Source organism: Callithrix jacchus, chromosome 4 (assembly GCF_049354715.1).
Source record: "Callithrix jacchus isolate 240 chromosome 4, calJac240_pri, whole genome shotgun sequence".
Taxonomy (NCBI): Eukaryota; Metazoa; Chordata; class Mammalia; order Primates; family Cebidae; genus Callithrix; species Callithrix jacchus.
In genome coordinates, this window is record NC_133505.1 from 25,540,810 (window position 1) to 25,560,862 (window position 20,053).

Below are 20,053 nucleotides of genomic sequence, written 5' to 3' on the forward strand. Positions count from 1 at the left end.
AAGAAGAGCAAACTGCACCGGGCCCAGGCCTGTACCCACATCCTGCTCCACCGTGGGCTGGAGGATACGGCTGCAGCAGGAGTTCAGAGGGACGGTGGGGTCAGGAGTGGGGCAGCCTTTGCCCAGGATGGAGGTTTCATAAATCAAGCCAATGCTATTTTGGGATTTGCTTTAGATCAGGCTGGAAAAGTAGGCTGCTTTTCAATTTAGGGTAGGTTGGTGCCATGCCCCTTTGGGAATGCGCATTTTCTTCCCAATACTAGAAGCTGATTTTAGGCTCAGAGGTTGTTTCTTGTTATGATTTCACACAGTAGAGAAAAGGATAAACACAAGATAGTCCCTCTAGTGCAGGCTGAATTCTACATCAGAACTGCAGAGTAAGTACAGCTTTTGACTTGCTGGATTCTAAATCTGACCCCCATCTTTAATACTGAAAATAACAACCTAGATGCTCTCTACAGTTCAGCAATCTAAAACCAGAGCAATCTGTTCAGATCTTCTCTGAAAATCATGACTCAGCATCACCTGCTCAACTCCCCGAGATACTGATGGATGACACCTATTTTTGGAGGGGGCAGGTTGGGGAGGTGAAGAGGGGTGTGTGTGAACAGGAGAGTGAGGAATTGGTCCAGTTTAGCGCTCGACCTCAGTTCTAGCCCCCAAGGTTTGTGGGATCTTTGCACTGATCAAGAATTAACTCAAATGAATGAGTTACACTAAGTCTCTCTAAATGAGAGAGCCTGAGGCATTGTTAGAAAGATCACACTAGGGTTTAATAATACAGAGTGTCAGATAACCTTTTAAGCAGCTCTTGAAATAGCCTAGAAGAACTACATGAAGCTATTTCAGTTGTGTCATCTTTTGAGGATTTGGGGTCAATGACACAAGATGGAAATATATTTCCTAGGCCCAGTAGCTGATGACTCATGAAAAGGTAAAACTGCTGAACTGTCTCCATGATAAGGAGCAGCTGTTTCCAAAATCTGAGTAGCTCCACTTTCATCTACTGCATGGAACAGAAGGCAAAGTGTTATAGCAGTTGCCCAAGCTGACATCTGGAACACGAATGGGGCGATAAATTAACATAAAAGAGATGTTCAAAATCAAGTAATAAAAAGATATTTCTATAAAGAAACAGTAAAAGGAATTATTTCATATATCCTTGCCCCCCCCGCCCTTATATTTATATATAAAACTCTGCTTCTAAAATATTAATAGATACGAATAGGTCAAAACTTAGATTTTGAATAGGCAGAGGGCTTTTTTTGGAACTGAAATTTTATTTTTTATTTTGCCTGGAATGGTGACTACACCTAAAGCTGGTGGTTCTTTCTGGGTGGGGTATGAACGAGCTAGCACACTCTGGAGCAAAGATCACCTTCCCTTTTCAGGGAATGGGAACTGGCCATTCCGAATAGTGAGCCCTGAGATGCCAGAAATGAACATGGTTTACACAGAGACTCATTTTGTTTTAAAAAGGAAAGCCTTTACAGAAATGCTTTTTCTGCCTAGTGGAAACTTCCCAGGACCATGAAGGCTTAACCAAGGAAGCTGCAAATCAAGGCTCAAGGCACCAGAGGCAAGGCAGGGGCTGCCTTCAAGCCTGGGACAGTCCTCTCCCGAGCAGCCCCCGCTTCTGTGGGCTTCAACCAAGTGTGTTTTAAACTTAAAATCAAAACATATGAACACTCAAATGTGTGCCATGCCACGTACTGAATTTAAATTCATTTCTTTGGAATTCTTTATGAATTGAATTCAAGGCTTTTGTTGGATATGGCAGGAAAGGAGGCTGCTATTTGCCACCAAATTAGTCTAAAAAGACCTTATAATTAAGCCAGGTGTGGTGGCTCATACCTTTAATCCCAGCACTTTGGGAGGCTGAGGCAAGCAGGTCACCCAAGGTCAGGAGTTCAAGACCAGCCTGACCTACATGGAGAAACCCCATCTCTACTAAAAATACAAAAAATTAGCCGGGCATGGTGATGCATGCCTGTAATGCCCACTATTCGGGAGGCTGAGGCAGGAGAATCGCTTGAACCCGGGAGGCGGAGGTTGCGGTGAGCCGAGATTGCGCCACTGCATTCTAGCCTGGGCAACAAGAAGGAAATTCCATCTTAAAAAAAAAACACAAAAAAACCCAGACTTTATAATTAAACAAAACTCTTCCTTTAAAGGACATTTACTAATTTGGAGACACCAAACAGTTGGAAAATCACTAAAATTTCAGGACCATCCAGGGACTGTTTGGGGAGAAGGAGGCAGCGGGGACCTGTAGTGTGCTGCCTTTCCAAGGCTGAGGTCTTCCCTCATTTCAATGTCACCTTCGTTTGAAGGACTGAGTGGGGTAAAGGTCAGGGTGTTGAGGCATGTTTACTGGCTCACTTTGTTCTCTCCTAAATCCTCTTGCCTCTGGGGCACTGCTTGGGCAGGGCTGACCGGTCTCCCTCTGTGGGAGGAAGACGATGCCTTGCTTCTGGGGGTTGATACCCAGAGGAGGCTCCTGGTCTTTGACACCCAGTGGCAGTTAATGGTTCCTGCAGACTTCAAAAGCCTAATGTTGTCAAGGGACTTGAAATAATTTTGTTTTGATCATGAATGCGCTGAATACTTTTGTTACAGTCACTCCACAAACTGCAAACCACCCATCCTTGTAGCAAAGTTAGCTGCTCTAGAGGCCTGGCCATCGAATATGAAACCTCATCTTCCTGTTTCCCGCTTTTCCTTTGGAAACTTCCTACAATGAAGTGCTTTGCCTCCAAGAATTAAGGAACTTGAGGCAAGACACCAGAGAAAGGAAAGATATACACAGGAAGAGCTTTTATCCATATAAAAATTAATTTAAATGCAAATAAGAAAAAAGGTTAAGTGAATCTGGTGTAACTAATTATTTTTCTGATCTTGACAGAGTATATTAAGGAAAATTCACATTGACTAAAAGTTTATTTTCATCAGCTCCCCACTCACTCCACTCTCCCTACTCCCCACTCCCCACAAAAAGCTGGATTGATATTCTTGTGAAGACTCAATCCTGCTCCAGGAAAACCCACTTGTTTCTTCTTTATGTGACTATATTTTTAAGTTATATAAAGTTCAACAAAGGAGATCCCCACTTAAACCTGACTTGATCTGGCTTTCCTCTGCTTTTACTAATCCCAACACAAGCCCACAGCCCCTGTCCAAGGGAATTCAACGCTGAAGAGAGGAGTGAGCGGCACTTGGCGAGGCACCAGCATGGCTCACGAGTGGAGCCAGGGAGAAGTCTACACGGGACAACGGAGCCAGGACCCAGAAGGCACTGGCTGACACATCTGATTTTCTTATTATCGCAGAGCTACCAAAAAGCACAATATTATGTGTACATTCAGAGCGATATCATGGAGAATATATGCTGTGACCATATGAAGCATGGTGGTTTATATTTTAAAAATAAAAGTTAAGTTCATGGAATTCATCCTGAATGGATAATAATGAAAATGTCTTAGAGGGGCTGAGAGTTAGACGAGGAATTGCGACAGAGATCAAGTGGTTTAATCTTAAACTGAAGAACAAGATGGTCCCACCTAGTGTACCACAGGGATGAAATCCTCTAGATCAGAAACAGTACTTAATACGATTAGATTATAAAATTTCAAACCACTTCTGCAAAAAAACCACATATCATATGATAGCCTTTAAAAGGTAACATTCAAAAGATTAAGGAATAGATAACCCTCCTAAATACATGTGTACAAGTATGAGAAAATATAATAATTCTGAAAATAATTAAGTATGTTATAAAAGGCCAAGGCAATCCCTGCAACCCTGAGGTGTAGGTTCCAGGCTCCTGCCATGCGGCTGCTTGGGCAGTGCCCATCAGAGCCATCTTGGGTGTCAGTCAAAGAAAGATATCCCTGCCCACCCCAGACTCACCAAAACAGAACAAGGAGCCCCCCACGAATCCTGCTATGCAAGCTCTAGAAGGGTTTAGGCGCTAGAACGCCCAGTGCTCCAAGGACAGTGCTCAGTTGGAGCCTAGTAACTATCCAGAGTAGTTCAACTTCAGCCCTCCAGAAATCTGGGATTTTGGGAAAGATCCAACTTACTTTGTTGCCAGTTTGCAAGTCTACATTTCTTTCATTTTCCATCCTCTTTAAGTTGAAAAGGCAAGCACAAAGGATTTTGGGGGGGCTACCTGGGGATATGCCATTTTAGGGAGGAGGATAGAGAAGCACTAGGTTTCATCCACTTCAAATAAAATCCATCTCCAAAAAATTAGACACTTCTAATTATACATAGAGTGATTAGCATGACAAATGAGGGGATATGCTATTAGCAGAATTAAGTGGTTTTAGGGAACGTTTTTCGTACTCATCATATAGCAGAGGAAAATCCAACCATCAAGGAAACAGAAATATCTCAAAGTCATGTCACATGCAATAACAGAACTAAATTTATATTATTTGTGTGTATATGAAATAAATATTTGAAAATGCTTAGATCAAGACATCTGTTGTACATAATGGTGACCACGGTTAATGTAATTTATACTTGAAAATTGCTGAGATTTTAAGTGTTCTCACCACAAGCACAAAATGCATGTTAATTAGCCTGATTGAACCATTCCACAATGTATTCGTGTTTCAATATATCATGTTGTACACTAAAAGTATATACAATTTTTACTTGTGAATTTAAAAATAAATCGAAAAAATTAAACTGAAAACAACAAAATATTTAGAACAAGGTTGGGAAAGACATACAACAAATGAATGCTGGATACCGGGAGGGGGCGTGGGGGAGAAGGAGGACTTGTACTTTTTGTTCCCTACTATCTAGTTCTCTGTGCAGTTGGAACTTAAGACGAACCTGGCAAGAATGTGCACTGCTTGTGCTAAAAGGAAAAAAAAAAAAAAAAAACCTTTCCATGCGATGTTATGGAACTAGCTTGTCATAAAGGCTACACAATTTACTTCACAGCCAAGCAAATTGGAAGTGATCTTTATTTAAGGGTTGAGGATAGAACATACTCATGGCACAAATAATAGGAACCGTAGCTATACATTACCATGTATTCTAATCATTAGAGCACTCCCTGAACACTTTCTGGGTTTAAACCAACCTTGAAATCAGCTATTTGCCCAAGGCAAGTAGTAATCTATGCCAGACCCATAGACAAGATAGAAAAGAGATGACTGAATTAATTTTGCTGCGTGTGTCTCTCCATGAACATGAAGAAGATGTACATTTTATTCTCAAGGCTTGGTCAGGCCCATTCTATCAGGATTGGTACACCAAAAACAAAACACCCAACCGATGTTTAAAAAACATCATTTTTACATACCTGATAGCTTCTGCCATTTTAGTGCTTTCTCTTTTCCTGTCATCTGTCAAACGTCGTATAAAATAAATAAAGTCAAGTCCACAACAGAAGACGCTGCCAACGGCGCTGAGCAGTACAAGCTTGCTGTCATCAGCAGCGGCCGTGCTCAGGGCACTCTGGACTTCTCTCATTACCTGAAAGTCACCAGAAGTTAAAGTGGCAAAGAATATTTTGGGTGTAAAATCATAAAGCATTTTTTTTTTGAGACACTCTTACTCTGCTGCTCGGGTTGGCGTGTAGCGGTCCTGGGCTCAAACAATCCTCCCGCCTCAGCCTCCCGAGTAGCTGGGCCTACAGGCTTGTGCCATCATGCCTGGCTAATTTTTCAACTTTTTTTGTAGAGACAGAGTTTGGCTATATTGTTCAGGCTGATCTTGTACTCTTGGGCTCAAGTAATCCTCCTGCCTTGACCTCCCAAAGTGCTGGCATTACCTGCATCAGCTACCGCACTCGGCCTAAAAGCATTTTATTATTGAATAATCTGCATCTATGAAAAACGCATCATAGCCTGATACAGTTACTGATATCTACCATAATTTTAATTAATTTGCACGTCTCATTTTCTGTAACCAGAGACTGAGATGCTGGGGATGGAGTAAAACATAACTACATAACTAGCATATAATTAAAAAGACATGGGAATCTACATTGTCTTAGTATTTCTGTAGTCACTGTGGCTCTTAGATAAGGCAAGTTACTTATTACATCACTGGCATTTCTCCAGTTTGGACAGCAGGTGGCACATTCAAACCAGTTGAAAGAAACTTGTTCAGTTCTACTGTTTTTTGTTTTGTTTTGTTTTAAAAATCACCCTATTACACTTGGGACAGAAACTCAATAGTTTGGTGTGTAAATGTGTTAAATCCAAGCACATGAGCATGGACAGGTAATTTGAGGGCATAAAATCATTTTAAATGATCTCTATGAAGCATTTAAAAATAACCAATAAAGGGACTCTGCAGTCTAAAAATGTACCAAGGACCAGCTTTGACCTGCTTTCTTATGTGACCCTGGCCAAATGCACACACTTTCTGTAGTTGGGTTTTCTTGCCTGGAAAAAAAACCCCTCAACCTAGCTACTCACAAGTGGAAAACAGACTACTAGACTTTAAAATTTTGGTAAGGTATAGGTTAGGTTCAAATACCCCCAATTCTACAAACTTCAGGACATTCATGTTCTAACCTTTCCAACAACCAGTTGTGGAAAGCTTACTTACTAGGCACTATCAGCAATAAGCAGGTGTGGAAATCCCTGTAGCTGTGTGATCTGCTATAACCTCTGATGATATCTGGGGACTGGCCAGATGATAAATATTCGGATGAGACTGAGACCCACCCCCCCGCAGGGCATTTAAATTCTTTCTGCACAAAGAACCCTTTAAGAATCTGATGAAATCTAAAGCAAAGCTCGTGCACACACATTTTCCATGTGCGTTCATGGAGGCCCCGTGCCCGCCAGATGAAGAGCTTCCAGGCAGGAGGTGAACCACAGAGGCACAGAGCCCTGGGTGCCATCACAGCCCACACCCAGGAGAATGGGGATGGATACTAAGCACATGCCAAGCATCCTGACTTCATGGCCGTCAGAGGCGTGACAAGGAGCAAAGCCCGAAACTTCCCCTCTGTTCCCTCCCTTCCAGTGGGCATTGGAAGATGGCCCAAAAGGAGGTTTAGAAAGAGCACAGGAAGAGCCAATGCTGCCAAGCAGGCCCGGAAATCAGGCAGGGAGAAGCGCGAAGCCCACGCCAGCCCAAGAGCGCCTCTCACCTCTGGATTTAGTGAGTTATTCTCTGAGGACTTTGTGGATAACAAGATGTGAGTGAAGCCATCCTGCTTCCTGACCACAATATCTCTGTATCTGTAGGCACTTTCTGTTTGCCTCACGCTGAAACGCAATCGCTTGTCAAAAGGCTGGTCTCTTCTGTCGTCAATAAATTTCCTTTTGCTGGTGGTCACTCCTGTAACAGATGTCTGTATGTTGGTTGTCCCATTGGCTGTTAATGCATCCATGAACGGCGATGTACCTGCCAAGAGTTTGAAATCACAGTAGTCTGTGACGTCCCACCACCACTTCACTCCCTAATGCCATCTTTGAATGGGATAAAAATGTTCATTACATACTTAGGATGTAATGTATCAATATAAGAGCATTAAAACTTAGAACCTTTACGAAATCAAAGTCTACTTTTAAAGCCACTTGTCCTCTTTCAGTGTCTGACAAGAAAATCACATTTTTGTTTATCTTGCCTAAAAAATAAAGATGGAGGCGTACTTACTGAAAGGAAGCTACACAGTTAGAGATTTTTTGAAAGGACAGAATCAAGAAAGAATGGGTTTCATGGAGAGTATCTATTCCAGGTTTGAGAAGCTGAAAGAACGAAAGGAAAACGATTCAAGAAAATACGTTATTATTAGAGTAAAGGCCATCTAGTCGAAACTTCTTTTTCTGAAGGCAAGATAAACTGGATAGATGCACGGATGCAGCCAGCCTTCTCTGCAGGTCATAAACGGTGTGGCAGCCACCACTTCAGACCACTGCTCCTGTGGGACACTTGAGTTCTTTCTTAACAGCCCTGGAAGGGGACTATCAGAAGGTCCATCTACTTGTCCCAGTTCCACTACTTTTTCAAACAGCCCTGTTAAGCAGCTGCAGATAGCTCTCCTCTCTCCCACCACATAAAGCATCCTGTCAATGTTCCCTCATATGTCACAGCTCAACAGCAGTAACAGTGTTTTGCTGGGGTCTTGAGATAGGGTCTTGCCATGCTGCCCAGGCTGGTCTCAAACTCCTGGCCTCAAGTGATCCTCCCACCTTGGCCTCTTGAGCAGCTGAGACATACAGGCATGAACCACTGCGCCCAGTTAAGAACACAAATAATGATTCTCCTATCCATATGAATTGTCCAAATCTGATCTAATGTGGTGATGAATGTACAGAGTGGATAGGGAGAAAAGGAAAGAAGTGTAAGAAAACAAGATCAGGCTTTACCAGTAACATTAGCAATGGTAGAAGTTCTCTGAGGGCAGAGCTTGAAGAATTATGAATCAGAAATATTTCCTCCAAAGTGACAGAGAATAAACCAAAGCCACCAGAAAACTACCTCCCTGGCAAAACAACCTGACTTTCATTCAACTGGTGGAAATAATACTTTAATTGCTAGAGGTTTTTTTTTTAAAATCAAAGTTTTTGAAATATTTAAAGAGGTTATAATACCTACATATGGTTCTAAAAACATAAAAGATAGAAAGGTGAAAGCCCCTCACAACCTGATCCTATTTGCACAGGACCCCCCTGCCCTCTTAACCACTGGGGCTGGCTTCTCAGGGGCCCTTCCAGATTACCTCCATGGACATACAAGAAAATATCAATACAGACTTCTCCATTACCACCACCCCCCTTTTAAAAACACAGATGGCAGTACACTAGACACAGTGTTTTGCTATAGCTTACACATTGTTGCCTTGCTTGTACATATACATGAGACATACATTGTTACATCTCATGGTTATTCCTTTGACAATATCTGAGAACAGCTCCTCTATCAGAACACAGCTTCCTGTTCTTTCCTAAGGATGCATGGCAGCCAAGGGCTACAGTAGGGTTGCACTGTAATTCATTTTCCAGTCCACACCAAAATACACACTACTATTCAGTGACTTGTCGATATGACCAACAATGTAGTGACACATAATCCTGACTTCTGTCACCCCAAAGCTGTCAAATCTCTGTAAGTTTCCAAAGGACTTATAGCCTGGAGTAGTTCTAACTGAAGACCACTGGATTGGGTGTTACCAGTCAGCCAGGGTGTTGCTGAGTTCTTCCGAGGAACTCAGGAAAGACTTACTCTGTTTTAACCACCACACTACCAGATCCTTCTCCCATCTTTGTTTAAAAACATTTGCATCTCGTCTCCCCTCAGAAACCCTCTCTAATCTGTCCCTCCCCTCAGCTGTGTCCTCCAGTCTCACTCGCATCACAGCCTCACGTGCCTGCACTTGCTCCACCTCTCCCTCTGTACATCATTCTTCAACCCATTCAACTGGGACCCAGAGTCAACATGGCCAGAAACCTTCTGAGTCTACAGAAATGGATGTTGGATGATTCTGAACCTATGAGCCTGGGGGAGCAGGAGAGGGGCTTCCGCAGTGCAGCCTGGAGTAGCTGAAGGAGAAGGTGAGGGAGAGACGCTGGGTCTCCTCTAGGGTGAGTCTCCCAGTGGAGATGTGCACAGCCCAAAACGCACATCTAGATCAGGAGAGGGAAGACAGGGTTTGAGAGAGGTACTTGGGGTTGGCGCCAGAAGTGGCTGAACTGACGGTATGAGCTCCCAAGGGAAGACTGAGACAGAGTGAGCCTGCTGAAGCCAACTGGGAAGTGCTGAGGAGAGCCAGGAGGCAGCAGAGAAGCAGAAAGGCAATAAAAACTGGCTTCCTCAAAGGAAAAAGAACAGGCCACAGCAGTGAGGATGTGTCTGTAGGGGCATGTGCTGCAGAGGTGGAGGAGAATGTAGAAGAGGTAACGTGGGGGGAGATGAGAGGCCATTTGTAAACGTGGGCAATGCTTCACTATGGTGTCAAGAGCGGAAGCCAGACCACAGGTGAAAGACAGCTAAAAACCAATCAATAAGAAACACAGATGTACAGCTCCCAAGTTGTTAAAAGTGCAGATGAGAAGACATTGCCACTTAGGTGATGGCCAGTAGCAATGATTTCTCTCCCTAAAAAGGGATCACACCAGGAACAATGTTGTGCAGAGGCAGGCAGGGGCCACGTGACACGGTGGTGGCAAGTTGGGAAAGGAGACAGTTGTGGAGACTCTAGGCCTTCTCACAAGAAGCGGGTTCCTTCAGACTACACATGCCAGCAGCTAGTAATGCCAAGCAAGAGCTCCTTAACCTGAGCTGGATTTTTAATCACTGCTGTATCAAAGCACAAAAAGAAGCATCCTGGCAACACAGGGAAGGGCTGGTGTCATGGCCCAAATGCTGTGTCTCACCCAAATTTCTGTGGTGAAATCCTCACCGAAAAGGTGATGTTCTTAGGAGGTGGGGCCTTTGGGGGTGATTAGGTCATAGTGGTGGAGCCCTCATGAATGGGATTAGTGCCCTTATAAATGAGGGCTGAGACCCCCTAGGCCTTCTGCCATGTGAGGATGCAGTAAAAAGTTGCTATTTGTGAACCAGGAAGTGAGCCCTGAGCAGACCCCGAACCTGCTGGCACCCTGATCTTAGGGTTCTCTCCAGAACTATGAGAATAACTAACATAATAATTCTGTTGTATATTTACAAGCCACCCCGTTTATGCTATTTTGTTATGGTAGCCCAAATGGCTACGACACCTGCCTCCCACCAGGATAAAGCTGACTGGCTTCGGGTCTGCTCTCCCCATCTCTGACTGCTCTTGCTTTCAGTGTCTTTCCTTTCTCTATGTAAAAGGCACACATTCCTTAAACTCTCCGAGCAGTTTTGCTGGTGGCTTCCTTCCACCAAAGCAAGACTTCTAGGTCACAGAGTCCATGCAGCCTTTATATGTAAGCCGCAGAAAAAGCTCAGCATTTTCTTTGAGGCAGTAGTGCCTACGGAACTATCTGTGGTTCTGCAAATTTAAAAATGGATTCATTTTGGCTCATGCTGACCAAGACTACTGAACTTGGCCTTCTGCCTCCTGTGTTGAAACTGTGTTGGCTCCTAGTGCCAGTGAGGTCCCTGCTCCTTTCGGACTTACCACACCCCACCCCATGTAATTCCTGGCACTCCCTGTTACTCATCTGTGCAGGGCATGTGACACTGAACTCTGTACTATTTAGGTAGAGAAGTCTTCACAGCAGGATCAAACCCTGCAGTCACAGATTACCAGCACTGAGCTAGGACCATGATCATCATATATGCCCCCCACTCAAGACAATTGAGCCACAGTGTTCTCACACCACCCAGGGTTGTGCCCAAATCAGGACCTTTGCACGTGCTCTTCCACCTGCCTAGAACACCTATGACCTGGAATTCAAATGGCCAGTTTCTTCTGCTCATCTGGATGGCAGCTCAAATTTCAGCACCTCAGACAAGCCTTCTTGGACCTCACATCTTAAGGCTGGTCCCTCCTATCAGCACTTTGTATCACCCTGGTTTGTTTTCTTTAAAGCATCTCTGAAAATTATTTCTTTCTCATTCTATTTTTATTTATATAGTATCATCTATGTACTCCACTAACCTGTGTAAGGGCAGGGTCCTTGCCTGTCTTATCCACTCATGTATCCCCGGTGCACATAACACTCAGTACATATTTACTCAGTACACTCATCAAAGGGACCTTCATGTCCCTTTAGTCCAGATCCCACAATTTAGAGACAAATAGTTAAGTGACTGGCCAAGGGTCACATAGCTCATTACCTCAAGCCAAGCCAGAGATGGTAAGCTCTAAAATTCAGAGCAGAATTAGCTGCTAATGAATAAACAAAAGATAAACACTGAGATTCAGAAAAAAAATCCCCCTCCCCAATAAACTGTGGAAATTAGTGCGACTCCCCTGGAATATCAACTCTCATGCAAACCCAGGAGTACAAATTGCCTCTCTGAACTCAGAGTTCCTTACAGATTTGGATTCAGAGACTACCAAGGCTTTCCTAGGATTTAGTAACATAAAATCTGACTGGGAAAGAAACCTATTTTAGTATCTCTTCCAATAATTCATTTTATTTTAATATGTTCAAGAACAAAAAGGATACCCTCAAATACATATGATGAATCTGTTAAATATCACTGCTTCAAAAAGTGCAAGTCTCTACAATGACTTGTGAAACTCACTTGCCATCTTAAGAGAGCAGTGTCTGTACTTCTTCACCTGCCACTGAACATTAGGAAACTGAATAAAATACACAAAAGAACTGTGTGCAGGCACTGGACCACAGGCTGCACGGGGCAATGTTCCCAGAGCGAAAGGAGACAAACATGGTGAGCCCAACAGTCCATCCGCCTTTCCGCCGAGAGCAGCTGCCACACTGCAGGTGCAGCAAGGGGAAACCCAGACATAGCTGGCAAAAATGCTGTCTTAGCACAGATGACTTGGGGGAGGCCTAGGAGGCAGTAATTTGTGAGGCATGATAAAGAAAAGGAGGGAACTACACAGACAAAAAGTTCCAGAAAAGGCTAGGGATCCCCTTGAGTCTTAGCTGAACCAATCTCATCACACACAGGGAAAAACCCCACAAGGCTGGGCAGCAAATAACTTTTGAGAAAAGAACAATTACCAGAGACCTATAAACTGAATAATCTCAAGTTTGCCGAGGGCTGGAAGTCCTCATCAGCCAGAGCAGAGACTTCATCAAATACATGAGGCACCCAGGATCAGGTACATATCAGCAGTGGAACTAATCTAGCTCTAGAATAAAGAATACTTAAAATTGCACTAACAAAGCTTCAAAATGAGATGTGAAAGGATCAAAGTGATACGCAACTAACAATTTCCTGCCCAAACAAATCTAATACTTTAAAAAAGCATATAACAAAATCCAGCACCCCAAAATGTAAATCACAATGTTCAGCAACCAACCAAAAATTACTAGACAAGCAAAGCAGCAGGAAAATAGAACTAGTGACTAAGATTAAATCAGGCAATAAAAAAAGACTAAAAAGTGAGAGATGATAGTATTAACAGAAAAGAACATCTTCAAAACTGTTATAAATAATCTCAGTGTGCTCAAGGATTTAAAGGAAAACATGAACATAATGCAGAAATGAAAGATTATAAAAATTTCATTGGATATGTTTAACAGATTAGATGATAAAAGATCAGCAATAGGCTCTATCCAAAATGCAGTATGACAGGAGAAGAAACAGAAAAAACAATGAGCCTGAGTGCCCTGTGGCACAATATTAAGCAGTCTAGCATATGTGTAATTTGAGTCTCAGAGAAGGGGTGTGTGTGTGTGTGTTTGTGCACGCACACGTGCGCTCAAGTAAAATATATGCAGAAATAGTAGTGGAAAATCTTCCAATGTCTGATAAAAACCAGAAGCTGATAGATCCAAGAAGCTTAAAAAATACCAATTATTATAAATACAACACACACAAACCCCAAACCGAGGCCTATTATAATCTGCTGATAACTTGAGAACAAAAAGATTGGAGAGAGAATAACAGAACAACTCAATACTTACATTCAGAAAGTATACAAGACAGAAGAAAATGGAATGGCACATTTGAAGTATATAAAGTTTAAAAAAAAAAAAAAGAAAGAAAAAGAAAAAAAAGCCAACCTATATACACAGCACATACGCAGCATAAATGTCATTCAAAAACAGAGGAGAAACAAACACACATTTGTAGATAAAAGCTGAGAGAATTTGTTATTAGCAGACCTGTACTTTCAGGCAGAAGGAAAATAACACCAGACAGAAGCCTGAATATACACAGGAATGAAGAGTATCAGACCAGTAAATATATGGGTAAAAAGGAACCTGCACAGACTGCATATTAAGTGTAATTAACTAAATGTAGACAGTAGTAACTCCTTGGCCTCATCACAGAAACAGTATCTCTCCTGCTTTCATACCAACCTAACAAAAATGAATAAAAACCACTTTGTACATACTATACAAATATATTAAAATCTTCAAGAAAATGACTATTCTCTGGAAAAGTATAAATTCTCAAGATTGATCTTTGACATAGCAGAAAGAAAAAGAAAAAAAACAAGGAAGGAGAAAAAAATAAAATCATTAAAGAATTACCTCTTAAAACACTTTCTCAGGCTAGGCGGGTTAAGGAACAGCTGTGGAGTAACAAATAGCCTCAGAACACAGAGAAAAGAAAGAAAATTCATCCAATCAATTTTGCAAAGATAACTTAACTCTGACTAGACACAAATGCCACAGAGTAAAACCACATACCAATTTTACCCATTACTCATGGAAGCACAATCTTACTTTATTCATGCTTGATGGTTTACACCAAAGGACATTTTAAGATGTTGTGGGATAGCTTAGTTCAAGGGCAAGAATGGCAAAAATACACTAAACAATAGTATTTCTAGATTCTGGGAACTATTTAGAAAATAAACACACATTAAAAAGACACACACACACACACACACACACACACATACACATAATCCCTAACTAAAATTAGGAATAAACAACTTAAAAAAAAAAAACGGAAAAAAACACGTAGAAAACATCAAGTTGTACTAAGAAATACAGAAAGACCAAAAAAAAAAAAAAAAAAAAAAAAGGTTGGGGGGTGGGGATGTCATGATTCTGGAGAACATCAAATACTGTAAAGTTAATTTGAATTCTAGTAGACTTCCAATCAAAAGCTCGGTGGTTAAGCTTTAGCAGGAAGACGAGCTAAATTTTTTTGGAAAGAATAATAAGTAAAATATACCTAACTAGTTGTACATTGTAAAGCTACATGAAGAGCACAGTTCTAGCACAGGGAAAAATGATGAGCTAGAGTTAGTCTAAGAATAGCGTCTATGATGAGGATACATGTATCAAAAATCAATAAGCTGATATAAACCACTTAATAAATAGCAAAAGTCTTATTTAATAAAAAGCATAAAAACATGTAAAGTTTCTAGATGAAGAAGAACTTAAACATAAAAAGGACAGAAAAAAGATTTAAAAATTTGAGTACATAAATGTTGAAAGTTGCACAGATGAAAGGCTAGTATTTTTTATCATTAAAGCACTAATAACTGCAAAGCATAAACAGACCAAAAAATAGGTCTGTTTTTGCACCCACACACAAGATTGGGTGCAGCGGCTCATGCCTGTAATCCAGTACTTTGGGAGGCCAAGGCAAGTGGAACACTTGAGGTCAAGAAGTTCAAGACTAGCCTGGTCAACATGGTGAAACTGTCTCTGCTAACCGTGCAAAAATTAGCTGGGTGTGGTAGCACATGCCTGTAATCCCAGCTACTCCTGAGCAGGAGAATCACTTGAACCTGGAAGATGGAGGTAGCAGTGAGCCGAGATACCACCACTGGACTCCAGCCTGAGTGACAGAGTGAGACTCCGTCTCAAAAGACAAACCACACACACACACACACACCACGCGTACAGCAAATTTGAATGATGGAATGAAAACACTAAAACAAAAAATTGACCTGAGTAAAAAAAGAAAGACACATTCTTTTTACCTTCAGATTATAAAACTTTTAAATATGGCAACTTAAGGCTAGCAAAGGGCACATATACATAAATTGGTATATTCCTAGAAAGCAATTTTATAAGATATGGAAATCAACCTCTGCCTTTGTAATTCTATCTTTATAATTTTATTCCTAAAATAGAAAGTATATGAGGATATGTTTTTACACACAAAAAGTATTCAGCTTTACTTTTAAAATTGTCAAAAGCCCTAAACTTAGTGCCTAGTGGTAAGGAAACAGTAAAATTAATTATGGCACACATGTACCTGACATAATACTATATAGCTATTGTGCTTGTCAAGATTTTTAAAAATACAGGTCAATAAGTGCATCACAGCAGCAGCTACCATTTACATCACCCCTTACACATGCTGAGCTCCTAAGCATAAAATCTGATTTAAATCCCCACAGCATACCTGAAAGGTGTGTGGTACCTGCAGATCTGATTTTCACGGCCCATCCCCAAAGTCATACATAAAAAATATAAAAATGAAAGATAACAAAAGAGGTATGTGGACAGATAGGTATCAACAATGTTTCCATGTGAGTTTTCTAGGAACGTAAATTATACAAACGTTAATAACGACTCTTTCTTGTTGAGAGAGACATGGAATAATTCTTCTTGCTATTTTGTAAATTCCTACATTACTCACATAATCAAGAAAGCACCAGAAACCATACTTTAGCATCTAAAATCCATACAAAAGTGTCTGGGAAATTATTCTTCATTAGGTAAAGATTAACTGGTATTTCTCCAATTATATTTTAGTTTAAATTGTCTAATCGAAAGTTAGCAAGTTTTACTATGTTTTCAAGGCAGAAGGGTCTCAACTGCAAAAAGAGTTCAAAACTGTTTTTAACTATCTTGGATATTCATGACCACTGTTGCCTTTGGTTTAAAGAGCAAGGACTACAGCATCTGCAGAATTAATAGCTCTCTCTTAATATTTCAAAATATTGCTATGTACATATACTGAACATAATCCTATTTAACTATACAAAACTATACAATTTTATTCAGATTATGTAATCTGAAAATATTCTTTAAGTACAACTTTTCATATGAACATGAAAGTAAATGTAGGCTTTAAACATCAATACCTCTTTTCTTCATAATGTGTTAAATACATTCTTGACAAATAATTGTACAAGTGTCTTTGTTCCAACTCCTTCAATTCCAGTTCCCTATCCATAGGGGTCTCCAAGTTAAAGGCTAATCTGATTCTAGAAGACTTCCAGTCGAATGCTCAGTGGTTAGGATTTAGCAGGGAGACAGGCTAAGAAATTTTTGAAAAGAATAATAAGTGAAATATACCTAGCTAGTTTTATGTTATAAATCTGCATGAAGAGCACAGTTCTAGTACAGGGGAAAATGACGAGCTAGAATTAGTCTAAAAGTAGCTCCTGTGATGAGGACACATCCATCACAAATCTATATAAGCTGGTATAAACAATGGTTCCATGTGAGTTTTCTAGCAACCATTCAATAGATGGTTCCCTATATGTGCTCATTCTTGCCATCTCTAAGACACTGATATACCATTAGGACTGCAATCATGTTTTGTTGTAACACCACTGACTCATTAGGAACAATCTGAGTATACTGCGAATTTCACATGTTTATGCACAATTGTCTGGAGAATCAGTGAACACACAACTACACCCAGCTGAAACTGGCTAGGCAGGAATACAAAAAACACACACAAATCACACTCAAACAGCCACCCACCCACATCAGGTCTTACAACTTTCTGTATGATTTCAGACAGCAGTCCTTCTATTGCTTCACAGTAACCACATGCTGCAACGCTTCCAGTGCCTACTTTCACAGGCAAATTTCTGCTATCCTTTTCAAGATAAAGTATCATATTTATTGTAGTACTTGCTTTTCTTAATTATTTGATACTGGAAATTGTGCTACTGTTTCTATTAGGGTCCTATCTTGTTTTTTAACGTGCCCATGACAAAGTTTTTGAGGACTGTGCCTCTAATCTCATTTCTCCCACAAACCCTGTAGTTTTTATTGCATGATTTTGCAGTGTGTGGCGATTTTTAGGAACACATATATCACATTATAGCAGAACTCACTGTAAGTTTTCCTTTCCACTGCTCAGTATCAAAGTCATTCATTTTTTGGTTGACTCAAGAAAAAAATTTATTCACAGCCATGTTTTAGACCTGGCCCTAAAAATAAAACTATCTAACTAATGACATGCTTCAAGATGCCATACAAACCAACCAGCAAGAGCTCAATGAGGAGTGAAGATGGAAATGCTTACTACCAAATACCACATTCAGAGAATGCTTTAAACTTGGTTTTAAAGCAAAAGAAATCCTGAGAATGGAGGAGGCATAAAAGTCATTTTAGTCCATGAAACATACAAATAATTCCTTGAAACTGCTAAATAACTTGAGAAAGCTAAAATATAAAGAAGGCAGGTGAACAGCAAACCACGGAATGAGAACATTAAATACCTGAGACTCCACAGGCTTAGGGAGCATTCTGAAAATCAACAGAGAAAAGAATAAGCTATGGTTTCTGCAATTAAGATGATTCTCTTTCACAGGAAACTTTTCAGAGAGAATCAACCCCAAAATATTAAGTGCCAAAAGCAATGAGGAGACTTAAAAAAAAAAAAGAAAAAAAAACTATTTTGAGACAAAAGTAGCAATTAATGAGATGATGTATCTTTAAATAAACTCTAGATAATTAATTATAATTTCCTAAAACTAAGTAAGACTAGCTTGATTAAACCACAGAATTGTGAACCTAGAGACATACAATAATGTTGCAGTAGATGTGGCAAGTGCAGTGTGCTGCATGACAGCAGGGCTTTTCACCCTGACTCAGCAATGGGATTGCTAGGGGACTTTTAACAAATGCTCCTTGGAGAAAGAGGAACTCTTTCTTATCCACTGTTGGTAGGAATGTAAATTAGCACAGTCATTATGGAAAACACTATGCAGGTTTCTTCAAAAATAAATCTACCATATGATCCTGCAATCCTTTGACTAAGATATTTACCCAAAGCAAATGAAATCAGCATGTCAAAGAGGAATCTGCACTCCCATGTTTACTGCAGCAGTATTCACAATGGCAAAGATATGGAACCAATCTAAGTGCCCACCAACAAATGAAGGGATAAAGAAAACGTCCATACATACTCACAGTGGAGTATCATTCAGCATCAAAAAAAGAGTAAATTCCTGTCATTTGGGGCAACATGGGTGAGCCTGGAGGACATTATGCTAAGTGAAATAAGCCAGGCACAGCAAGACAAATACTGCATGATCTCACTCATATGCAGAAAAAAGTTGACCTCATAAGGAGTAAAACAGTGGTTACTAGAGGCTGGGAAGTAGGGGGTGGAGGGAGGAGAAGAGCCAGAGGTCAGTTAGCAGAAACAAAATTAAAGCTAGACAGGAGGAGTAAGTTCTGAGTGTTCTATGGCACAGCAGCATGACTATAATTAGCAACAATTTATTGTTTATTTTCAGATAGCTAGAATAGCAGATTTAAAATATTCCCAAAATAAATGATAAATGTCTTAAGTGATGGATTTGCTAATTACCTGGATTTGATCATTATATATTATACATATGCTTCAAAATATTATACTGTACACAATTGTAATATGTACATATGTCTTGAGTTAAAAAAAAAAAAAAACTCCCTGGGCCACACTTGCAGGCACCTGAGAACTCTGGGCGGAGCTCAGGCCCTGTGGTGTGTGATCAGACTCTCCCCGAGGCTGAGGACACACTCCAGAATCTATGTGTTTGGTGTCCATTGCAGATGTTGTGTATTTGAGGCCCAAAACAGTATATTCAGGGTAACCCAGAGGAAATGGTTCAGGTCAGAAGACTGAGATTACACCAGCAGTAACAATTCCCATAAATCAGAGGAAGGATTGTTCAAGTTCAGGTAATTAACACAGATAAATAACGATGATAAAGAAGGAGGCAGGCAGCTCAGGATCTGGAAACCGGCAGGGAGCTCTAAAGCAGTACTGGTTGGCACCATCAGGATTACTCCGTGTTCCTCGTTAAAACTGTACCCAAGGAAACATACTCACCAGTTCACAAGGAAGTGGTCTCCAATGTAGGCACTCTATAACTGCTGGTTCTTGTATCGCTTGTGTTTACAATTTTTTAACAATATTATTCAGGAAAATAAAAATGTTTACATACTAATTAACCATCTTTCCTCAGGATTAATTACCCATCATTGTAACTCTTTCCAGCCTTTTAAAAATTCTTCACCAAAAGCAACAGGGGGAATCCCAGTGAACAATCATACTGGCTTTTCAGAGCAAGGTGATCACAGGTGAGAGACCCAGATACCCAGGCAACAGGTCAGCAACCAACATCGGTGGACCCATCACTACTGGCCAGGCAGTTCCAGGTGTCTCACCCAATCCCCACACCATATGATGAAAACTTCAGGTCCAGGATGCCTAATCACCTGGCCTGTCTAAGGTCACTGAGCAGGTGAGGGATGCCAAGCTCATACCAAATTCAGGCCCAGGAGTCTGCACAAATGCAGTC

General features: G+C 40.8%; 1 protein-coding gene across 5 annotated transcripts in view; it reads right to left on the reverse strand.

Moving 5' to 3' along the window:
* CDYL (chromodomain Y like) overlaps positions 1-20,053 on the reverse strand; it is a 260,756-nt gene that overhangs the window by 11,845 nt on the left and 228,858 nt on the right. For 3 of the 5 annotated variants that reach the window (XM_035295024.3, XM_078370570.1, XM_002746254.7), the window contains 2 exons: positions 7,127-7,383; positions 5,321-5,493 (listed from right to left, as the gene is read on the reverse strand). In XM_035295024.3, coding sequence (XP_035150915.1) covers positions 5,321-5,493; positions 7,127-7,383 — 430 coding nt within the window. The remainder of the gene's footprint in view (positions 1-5,320; positions 5,494-7,126; positions 7,384-20,053) is intronic. The other 2 variants (XM_035295025.3, XM_035295026.3) reach the window with 1 other exon arrangement.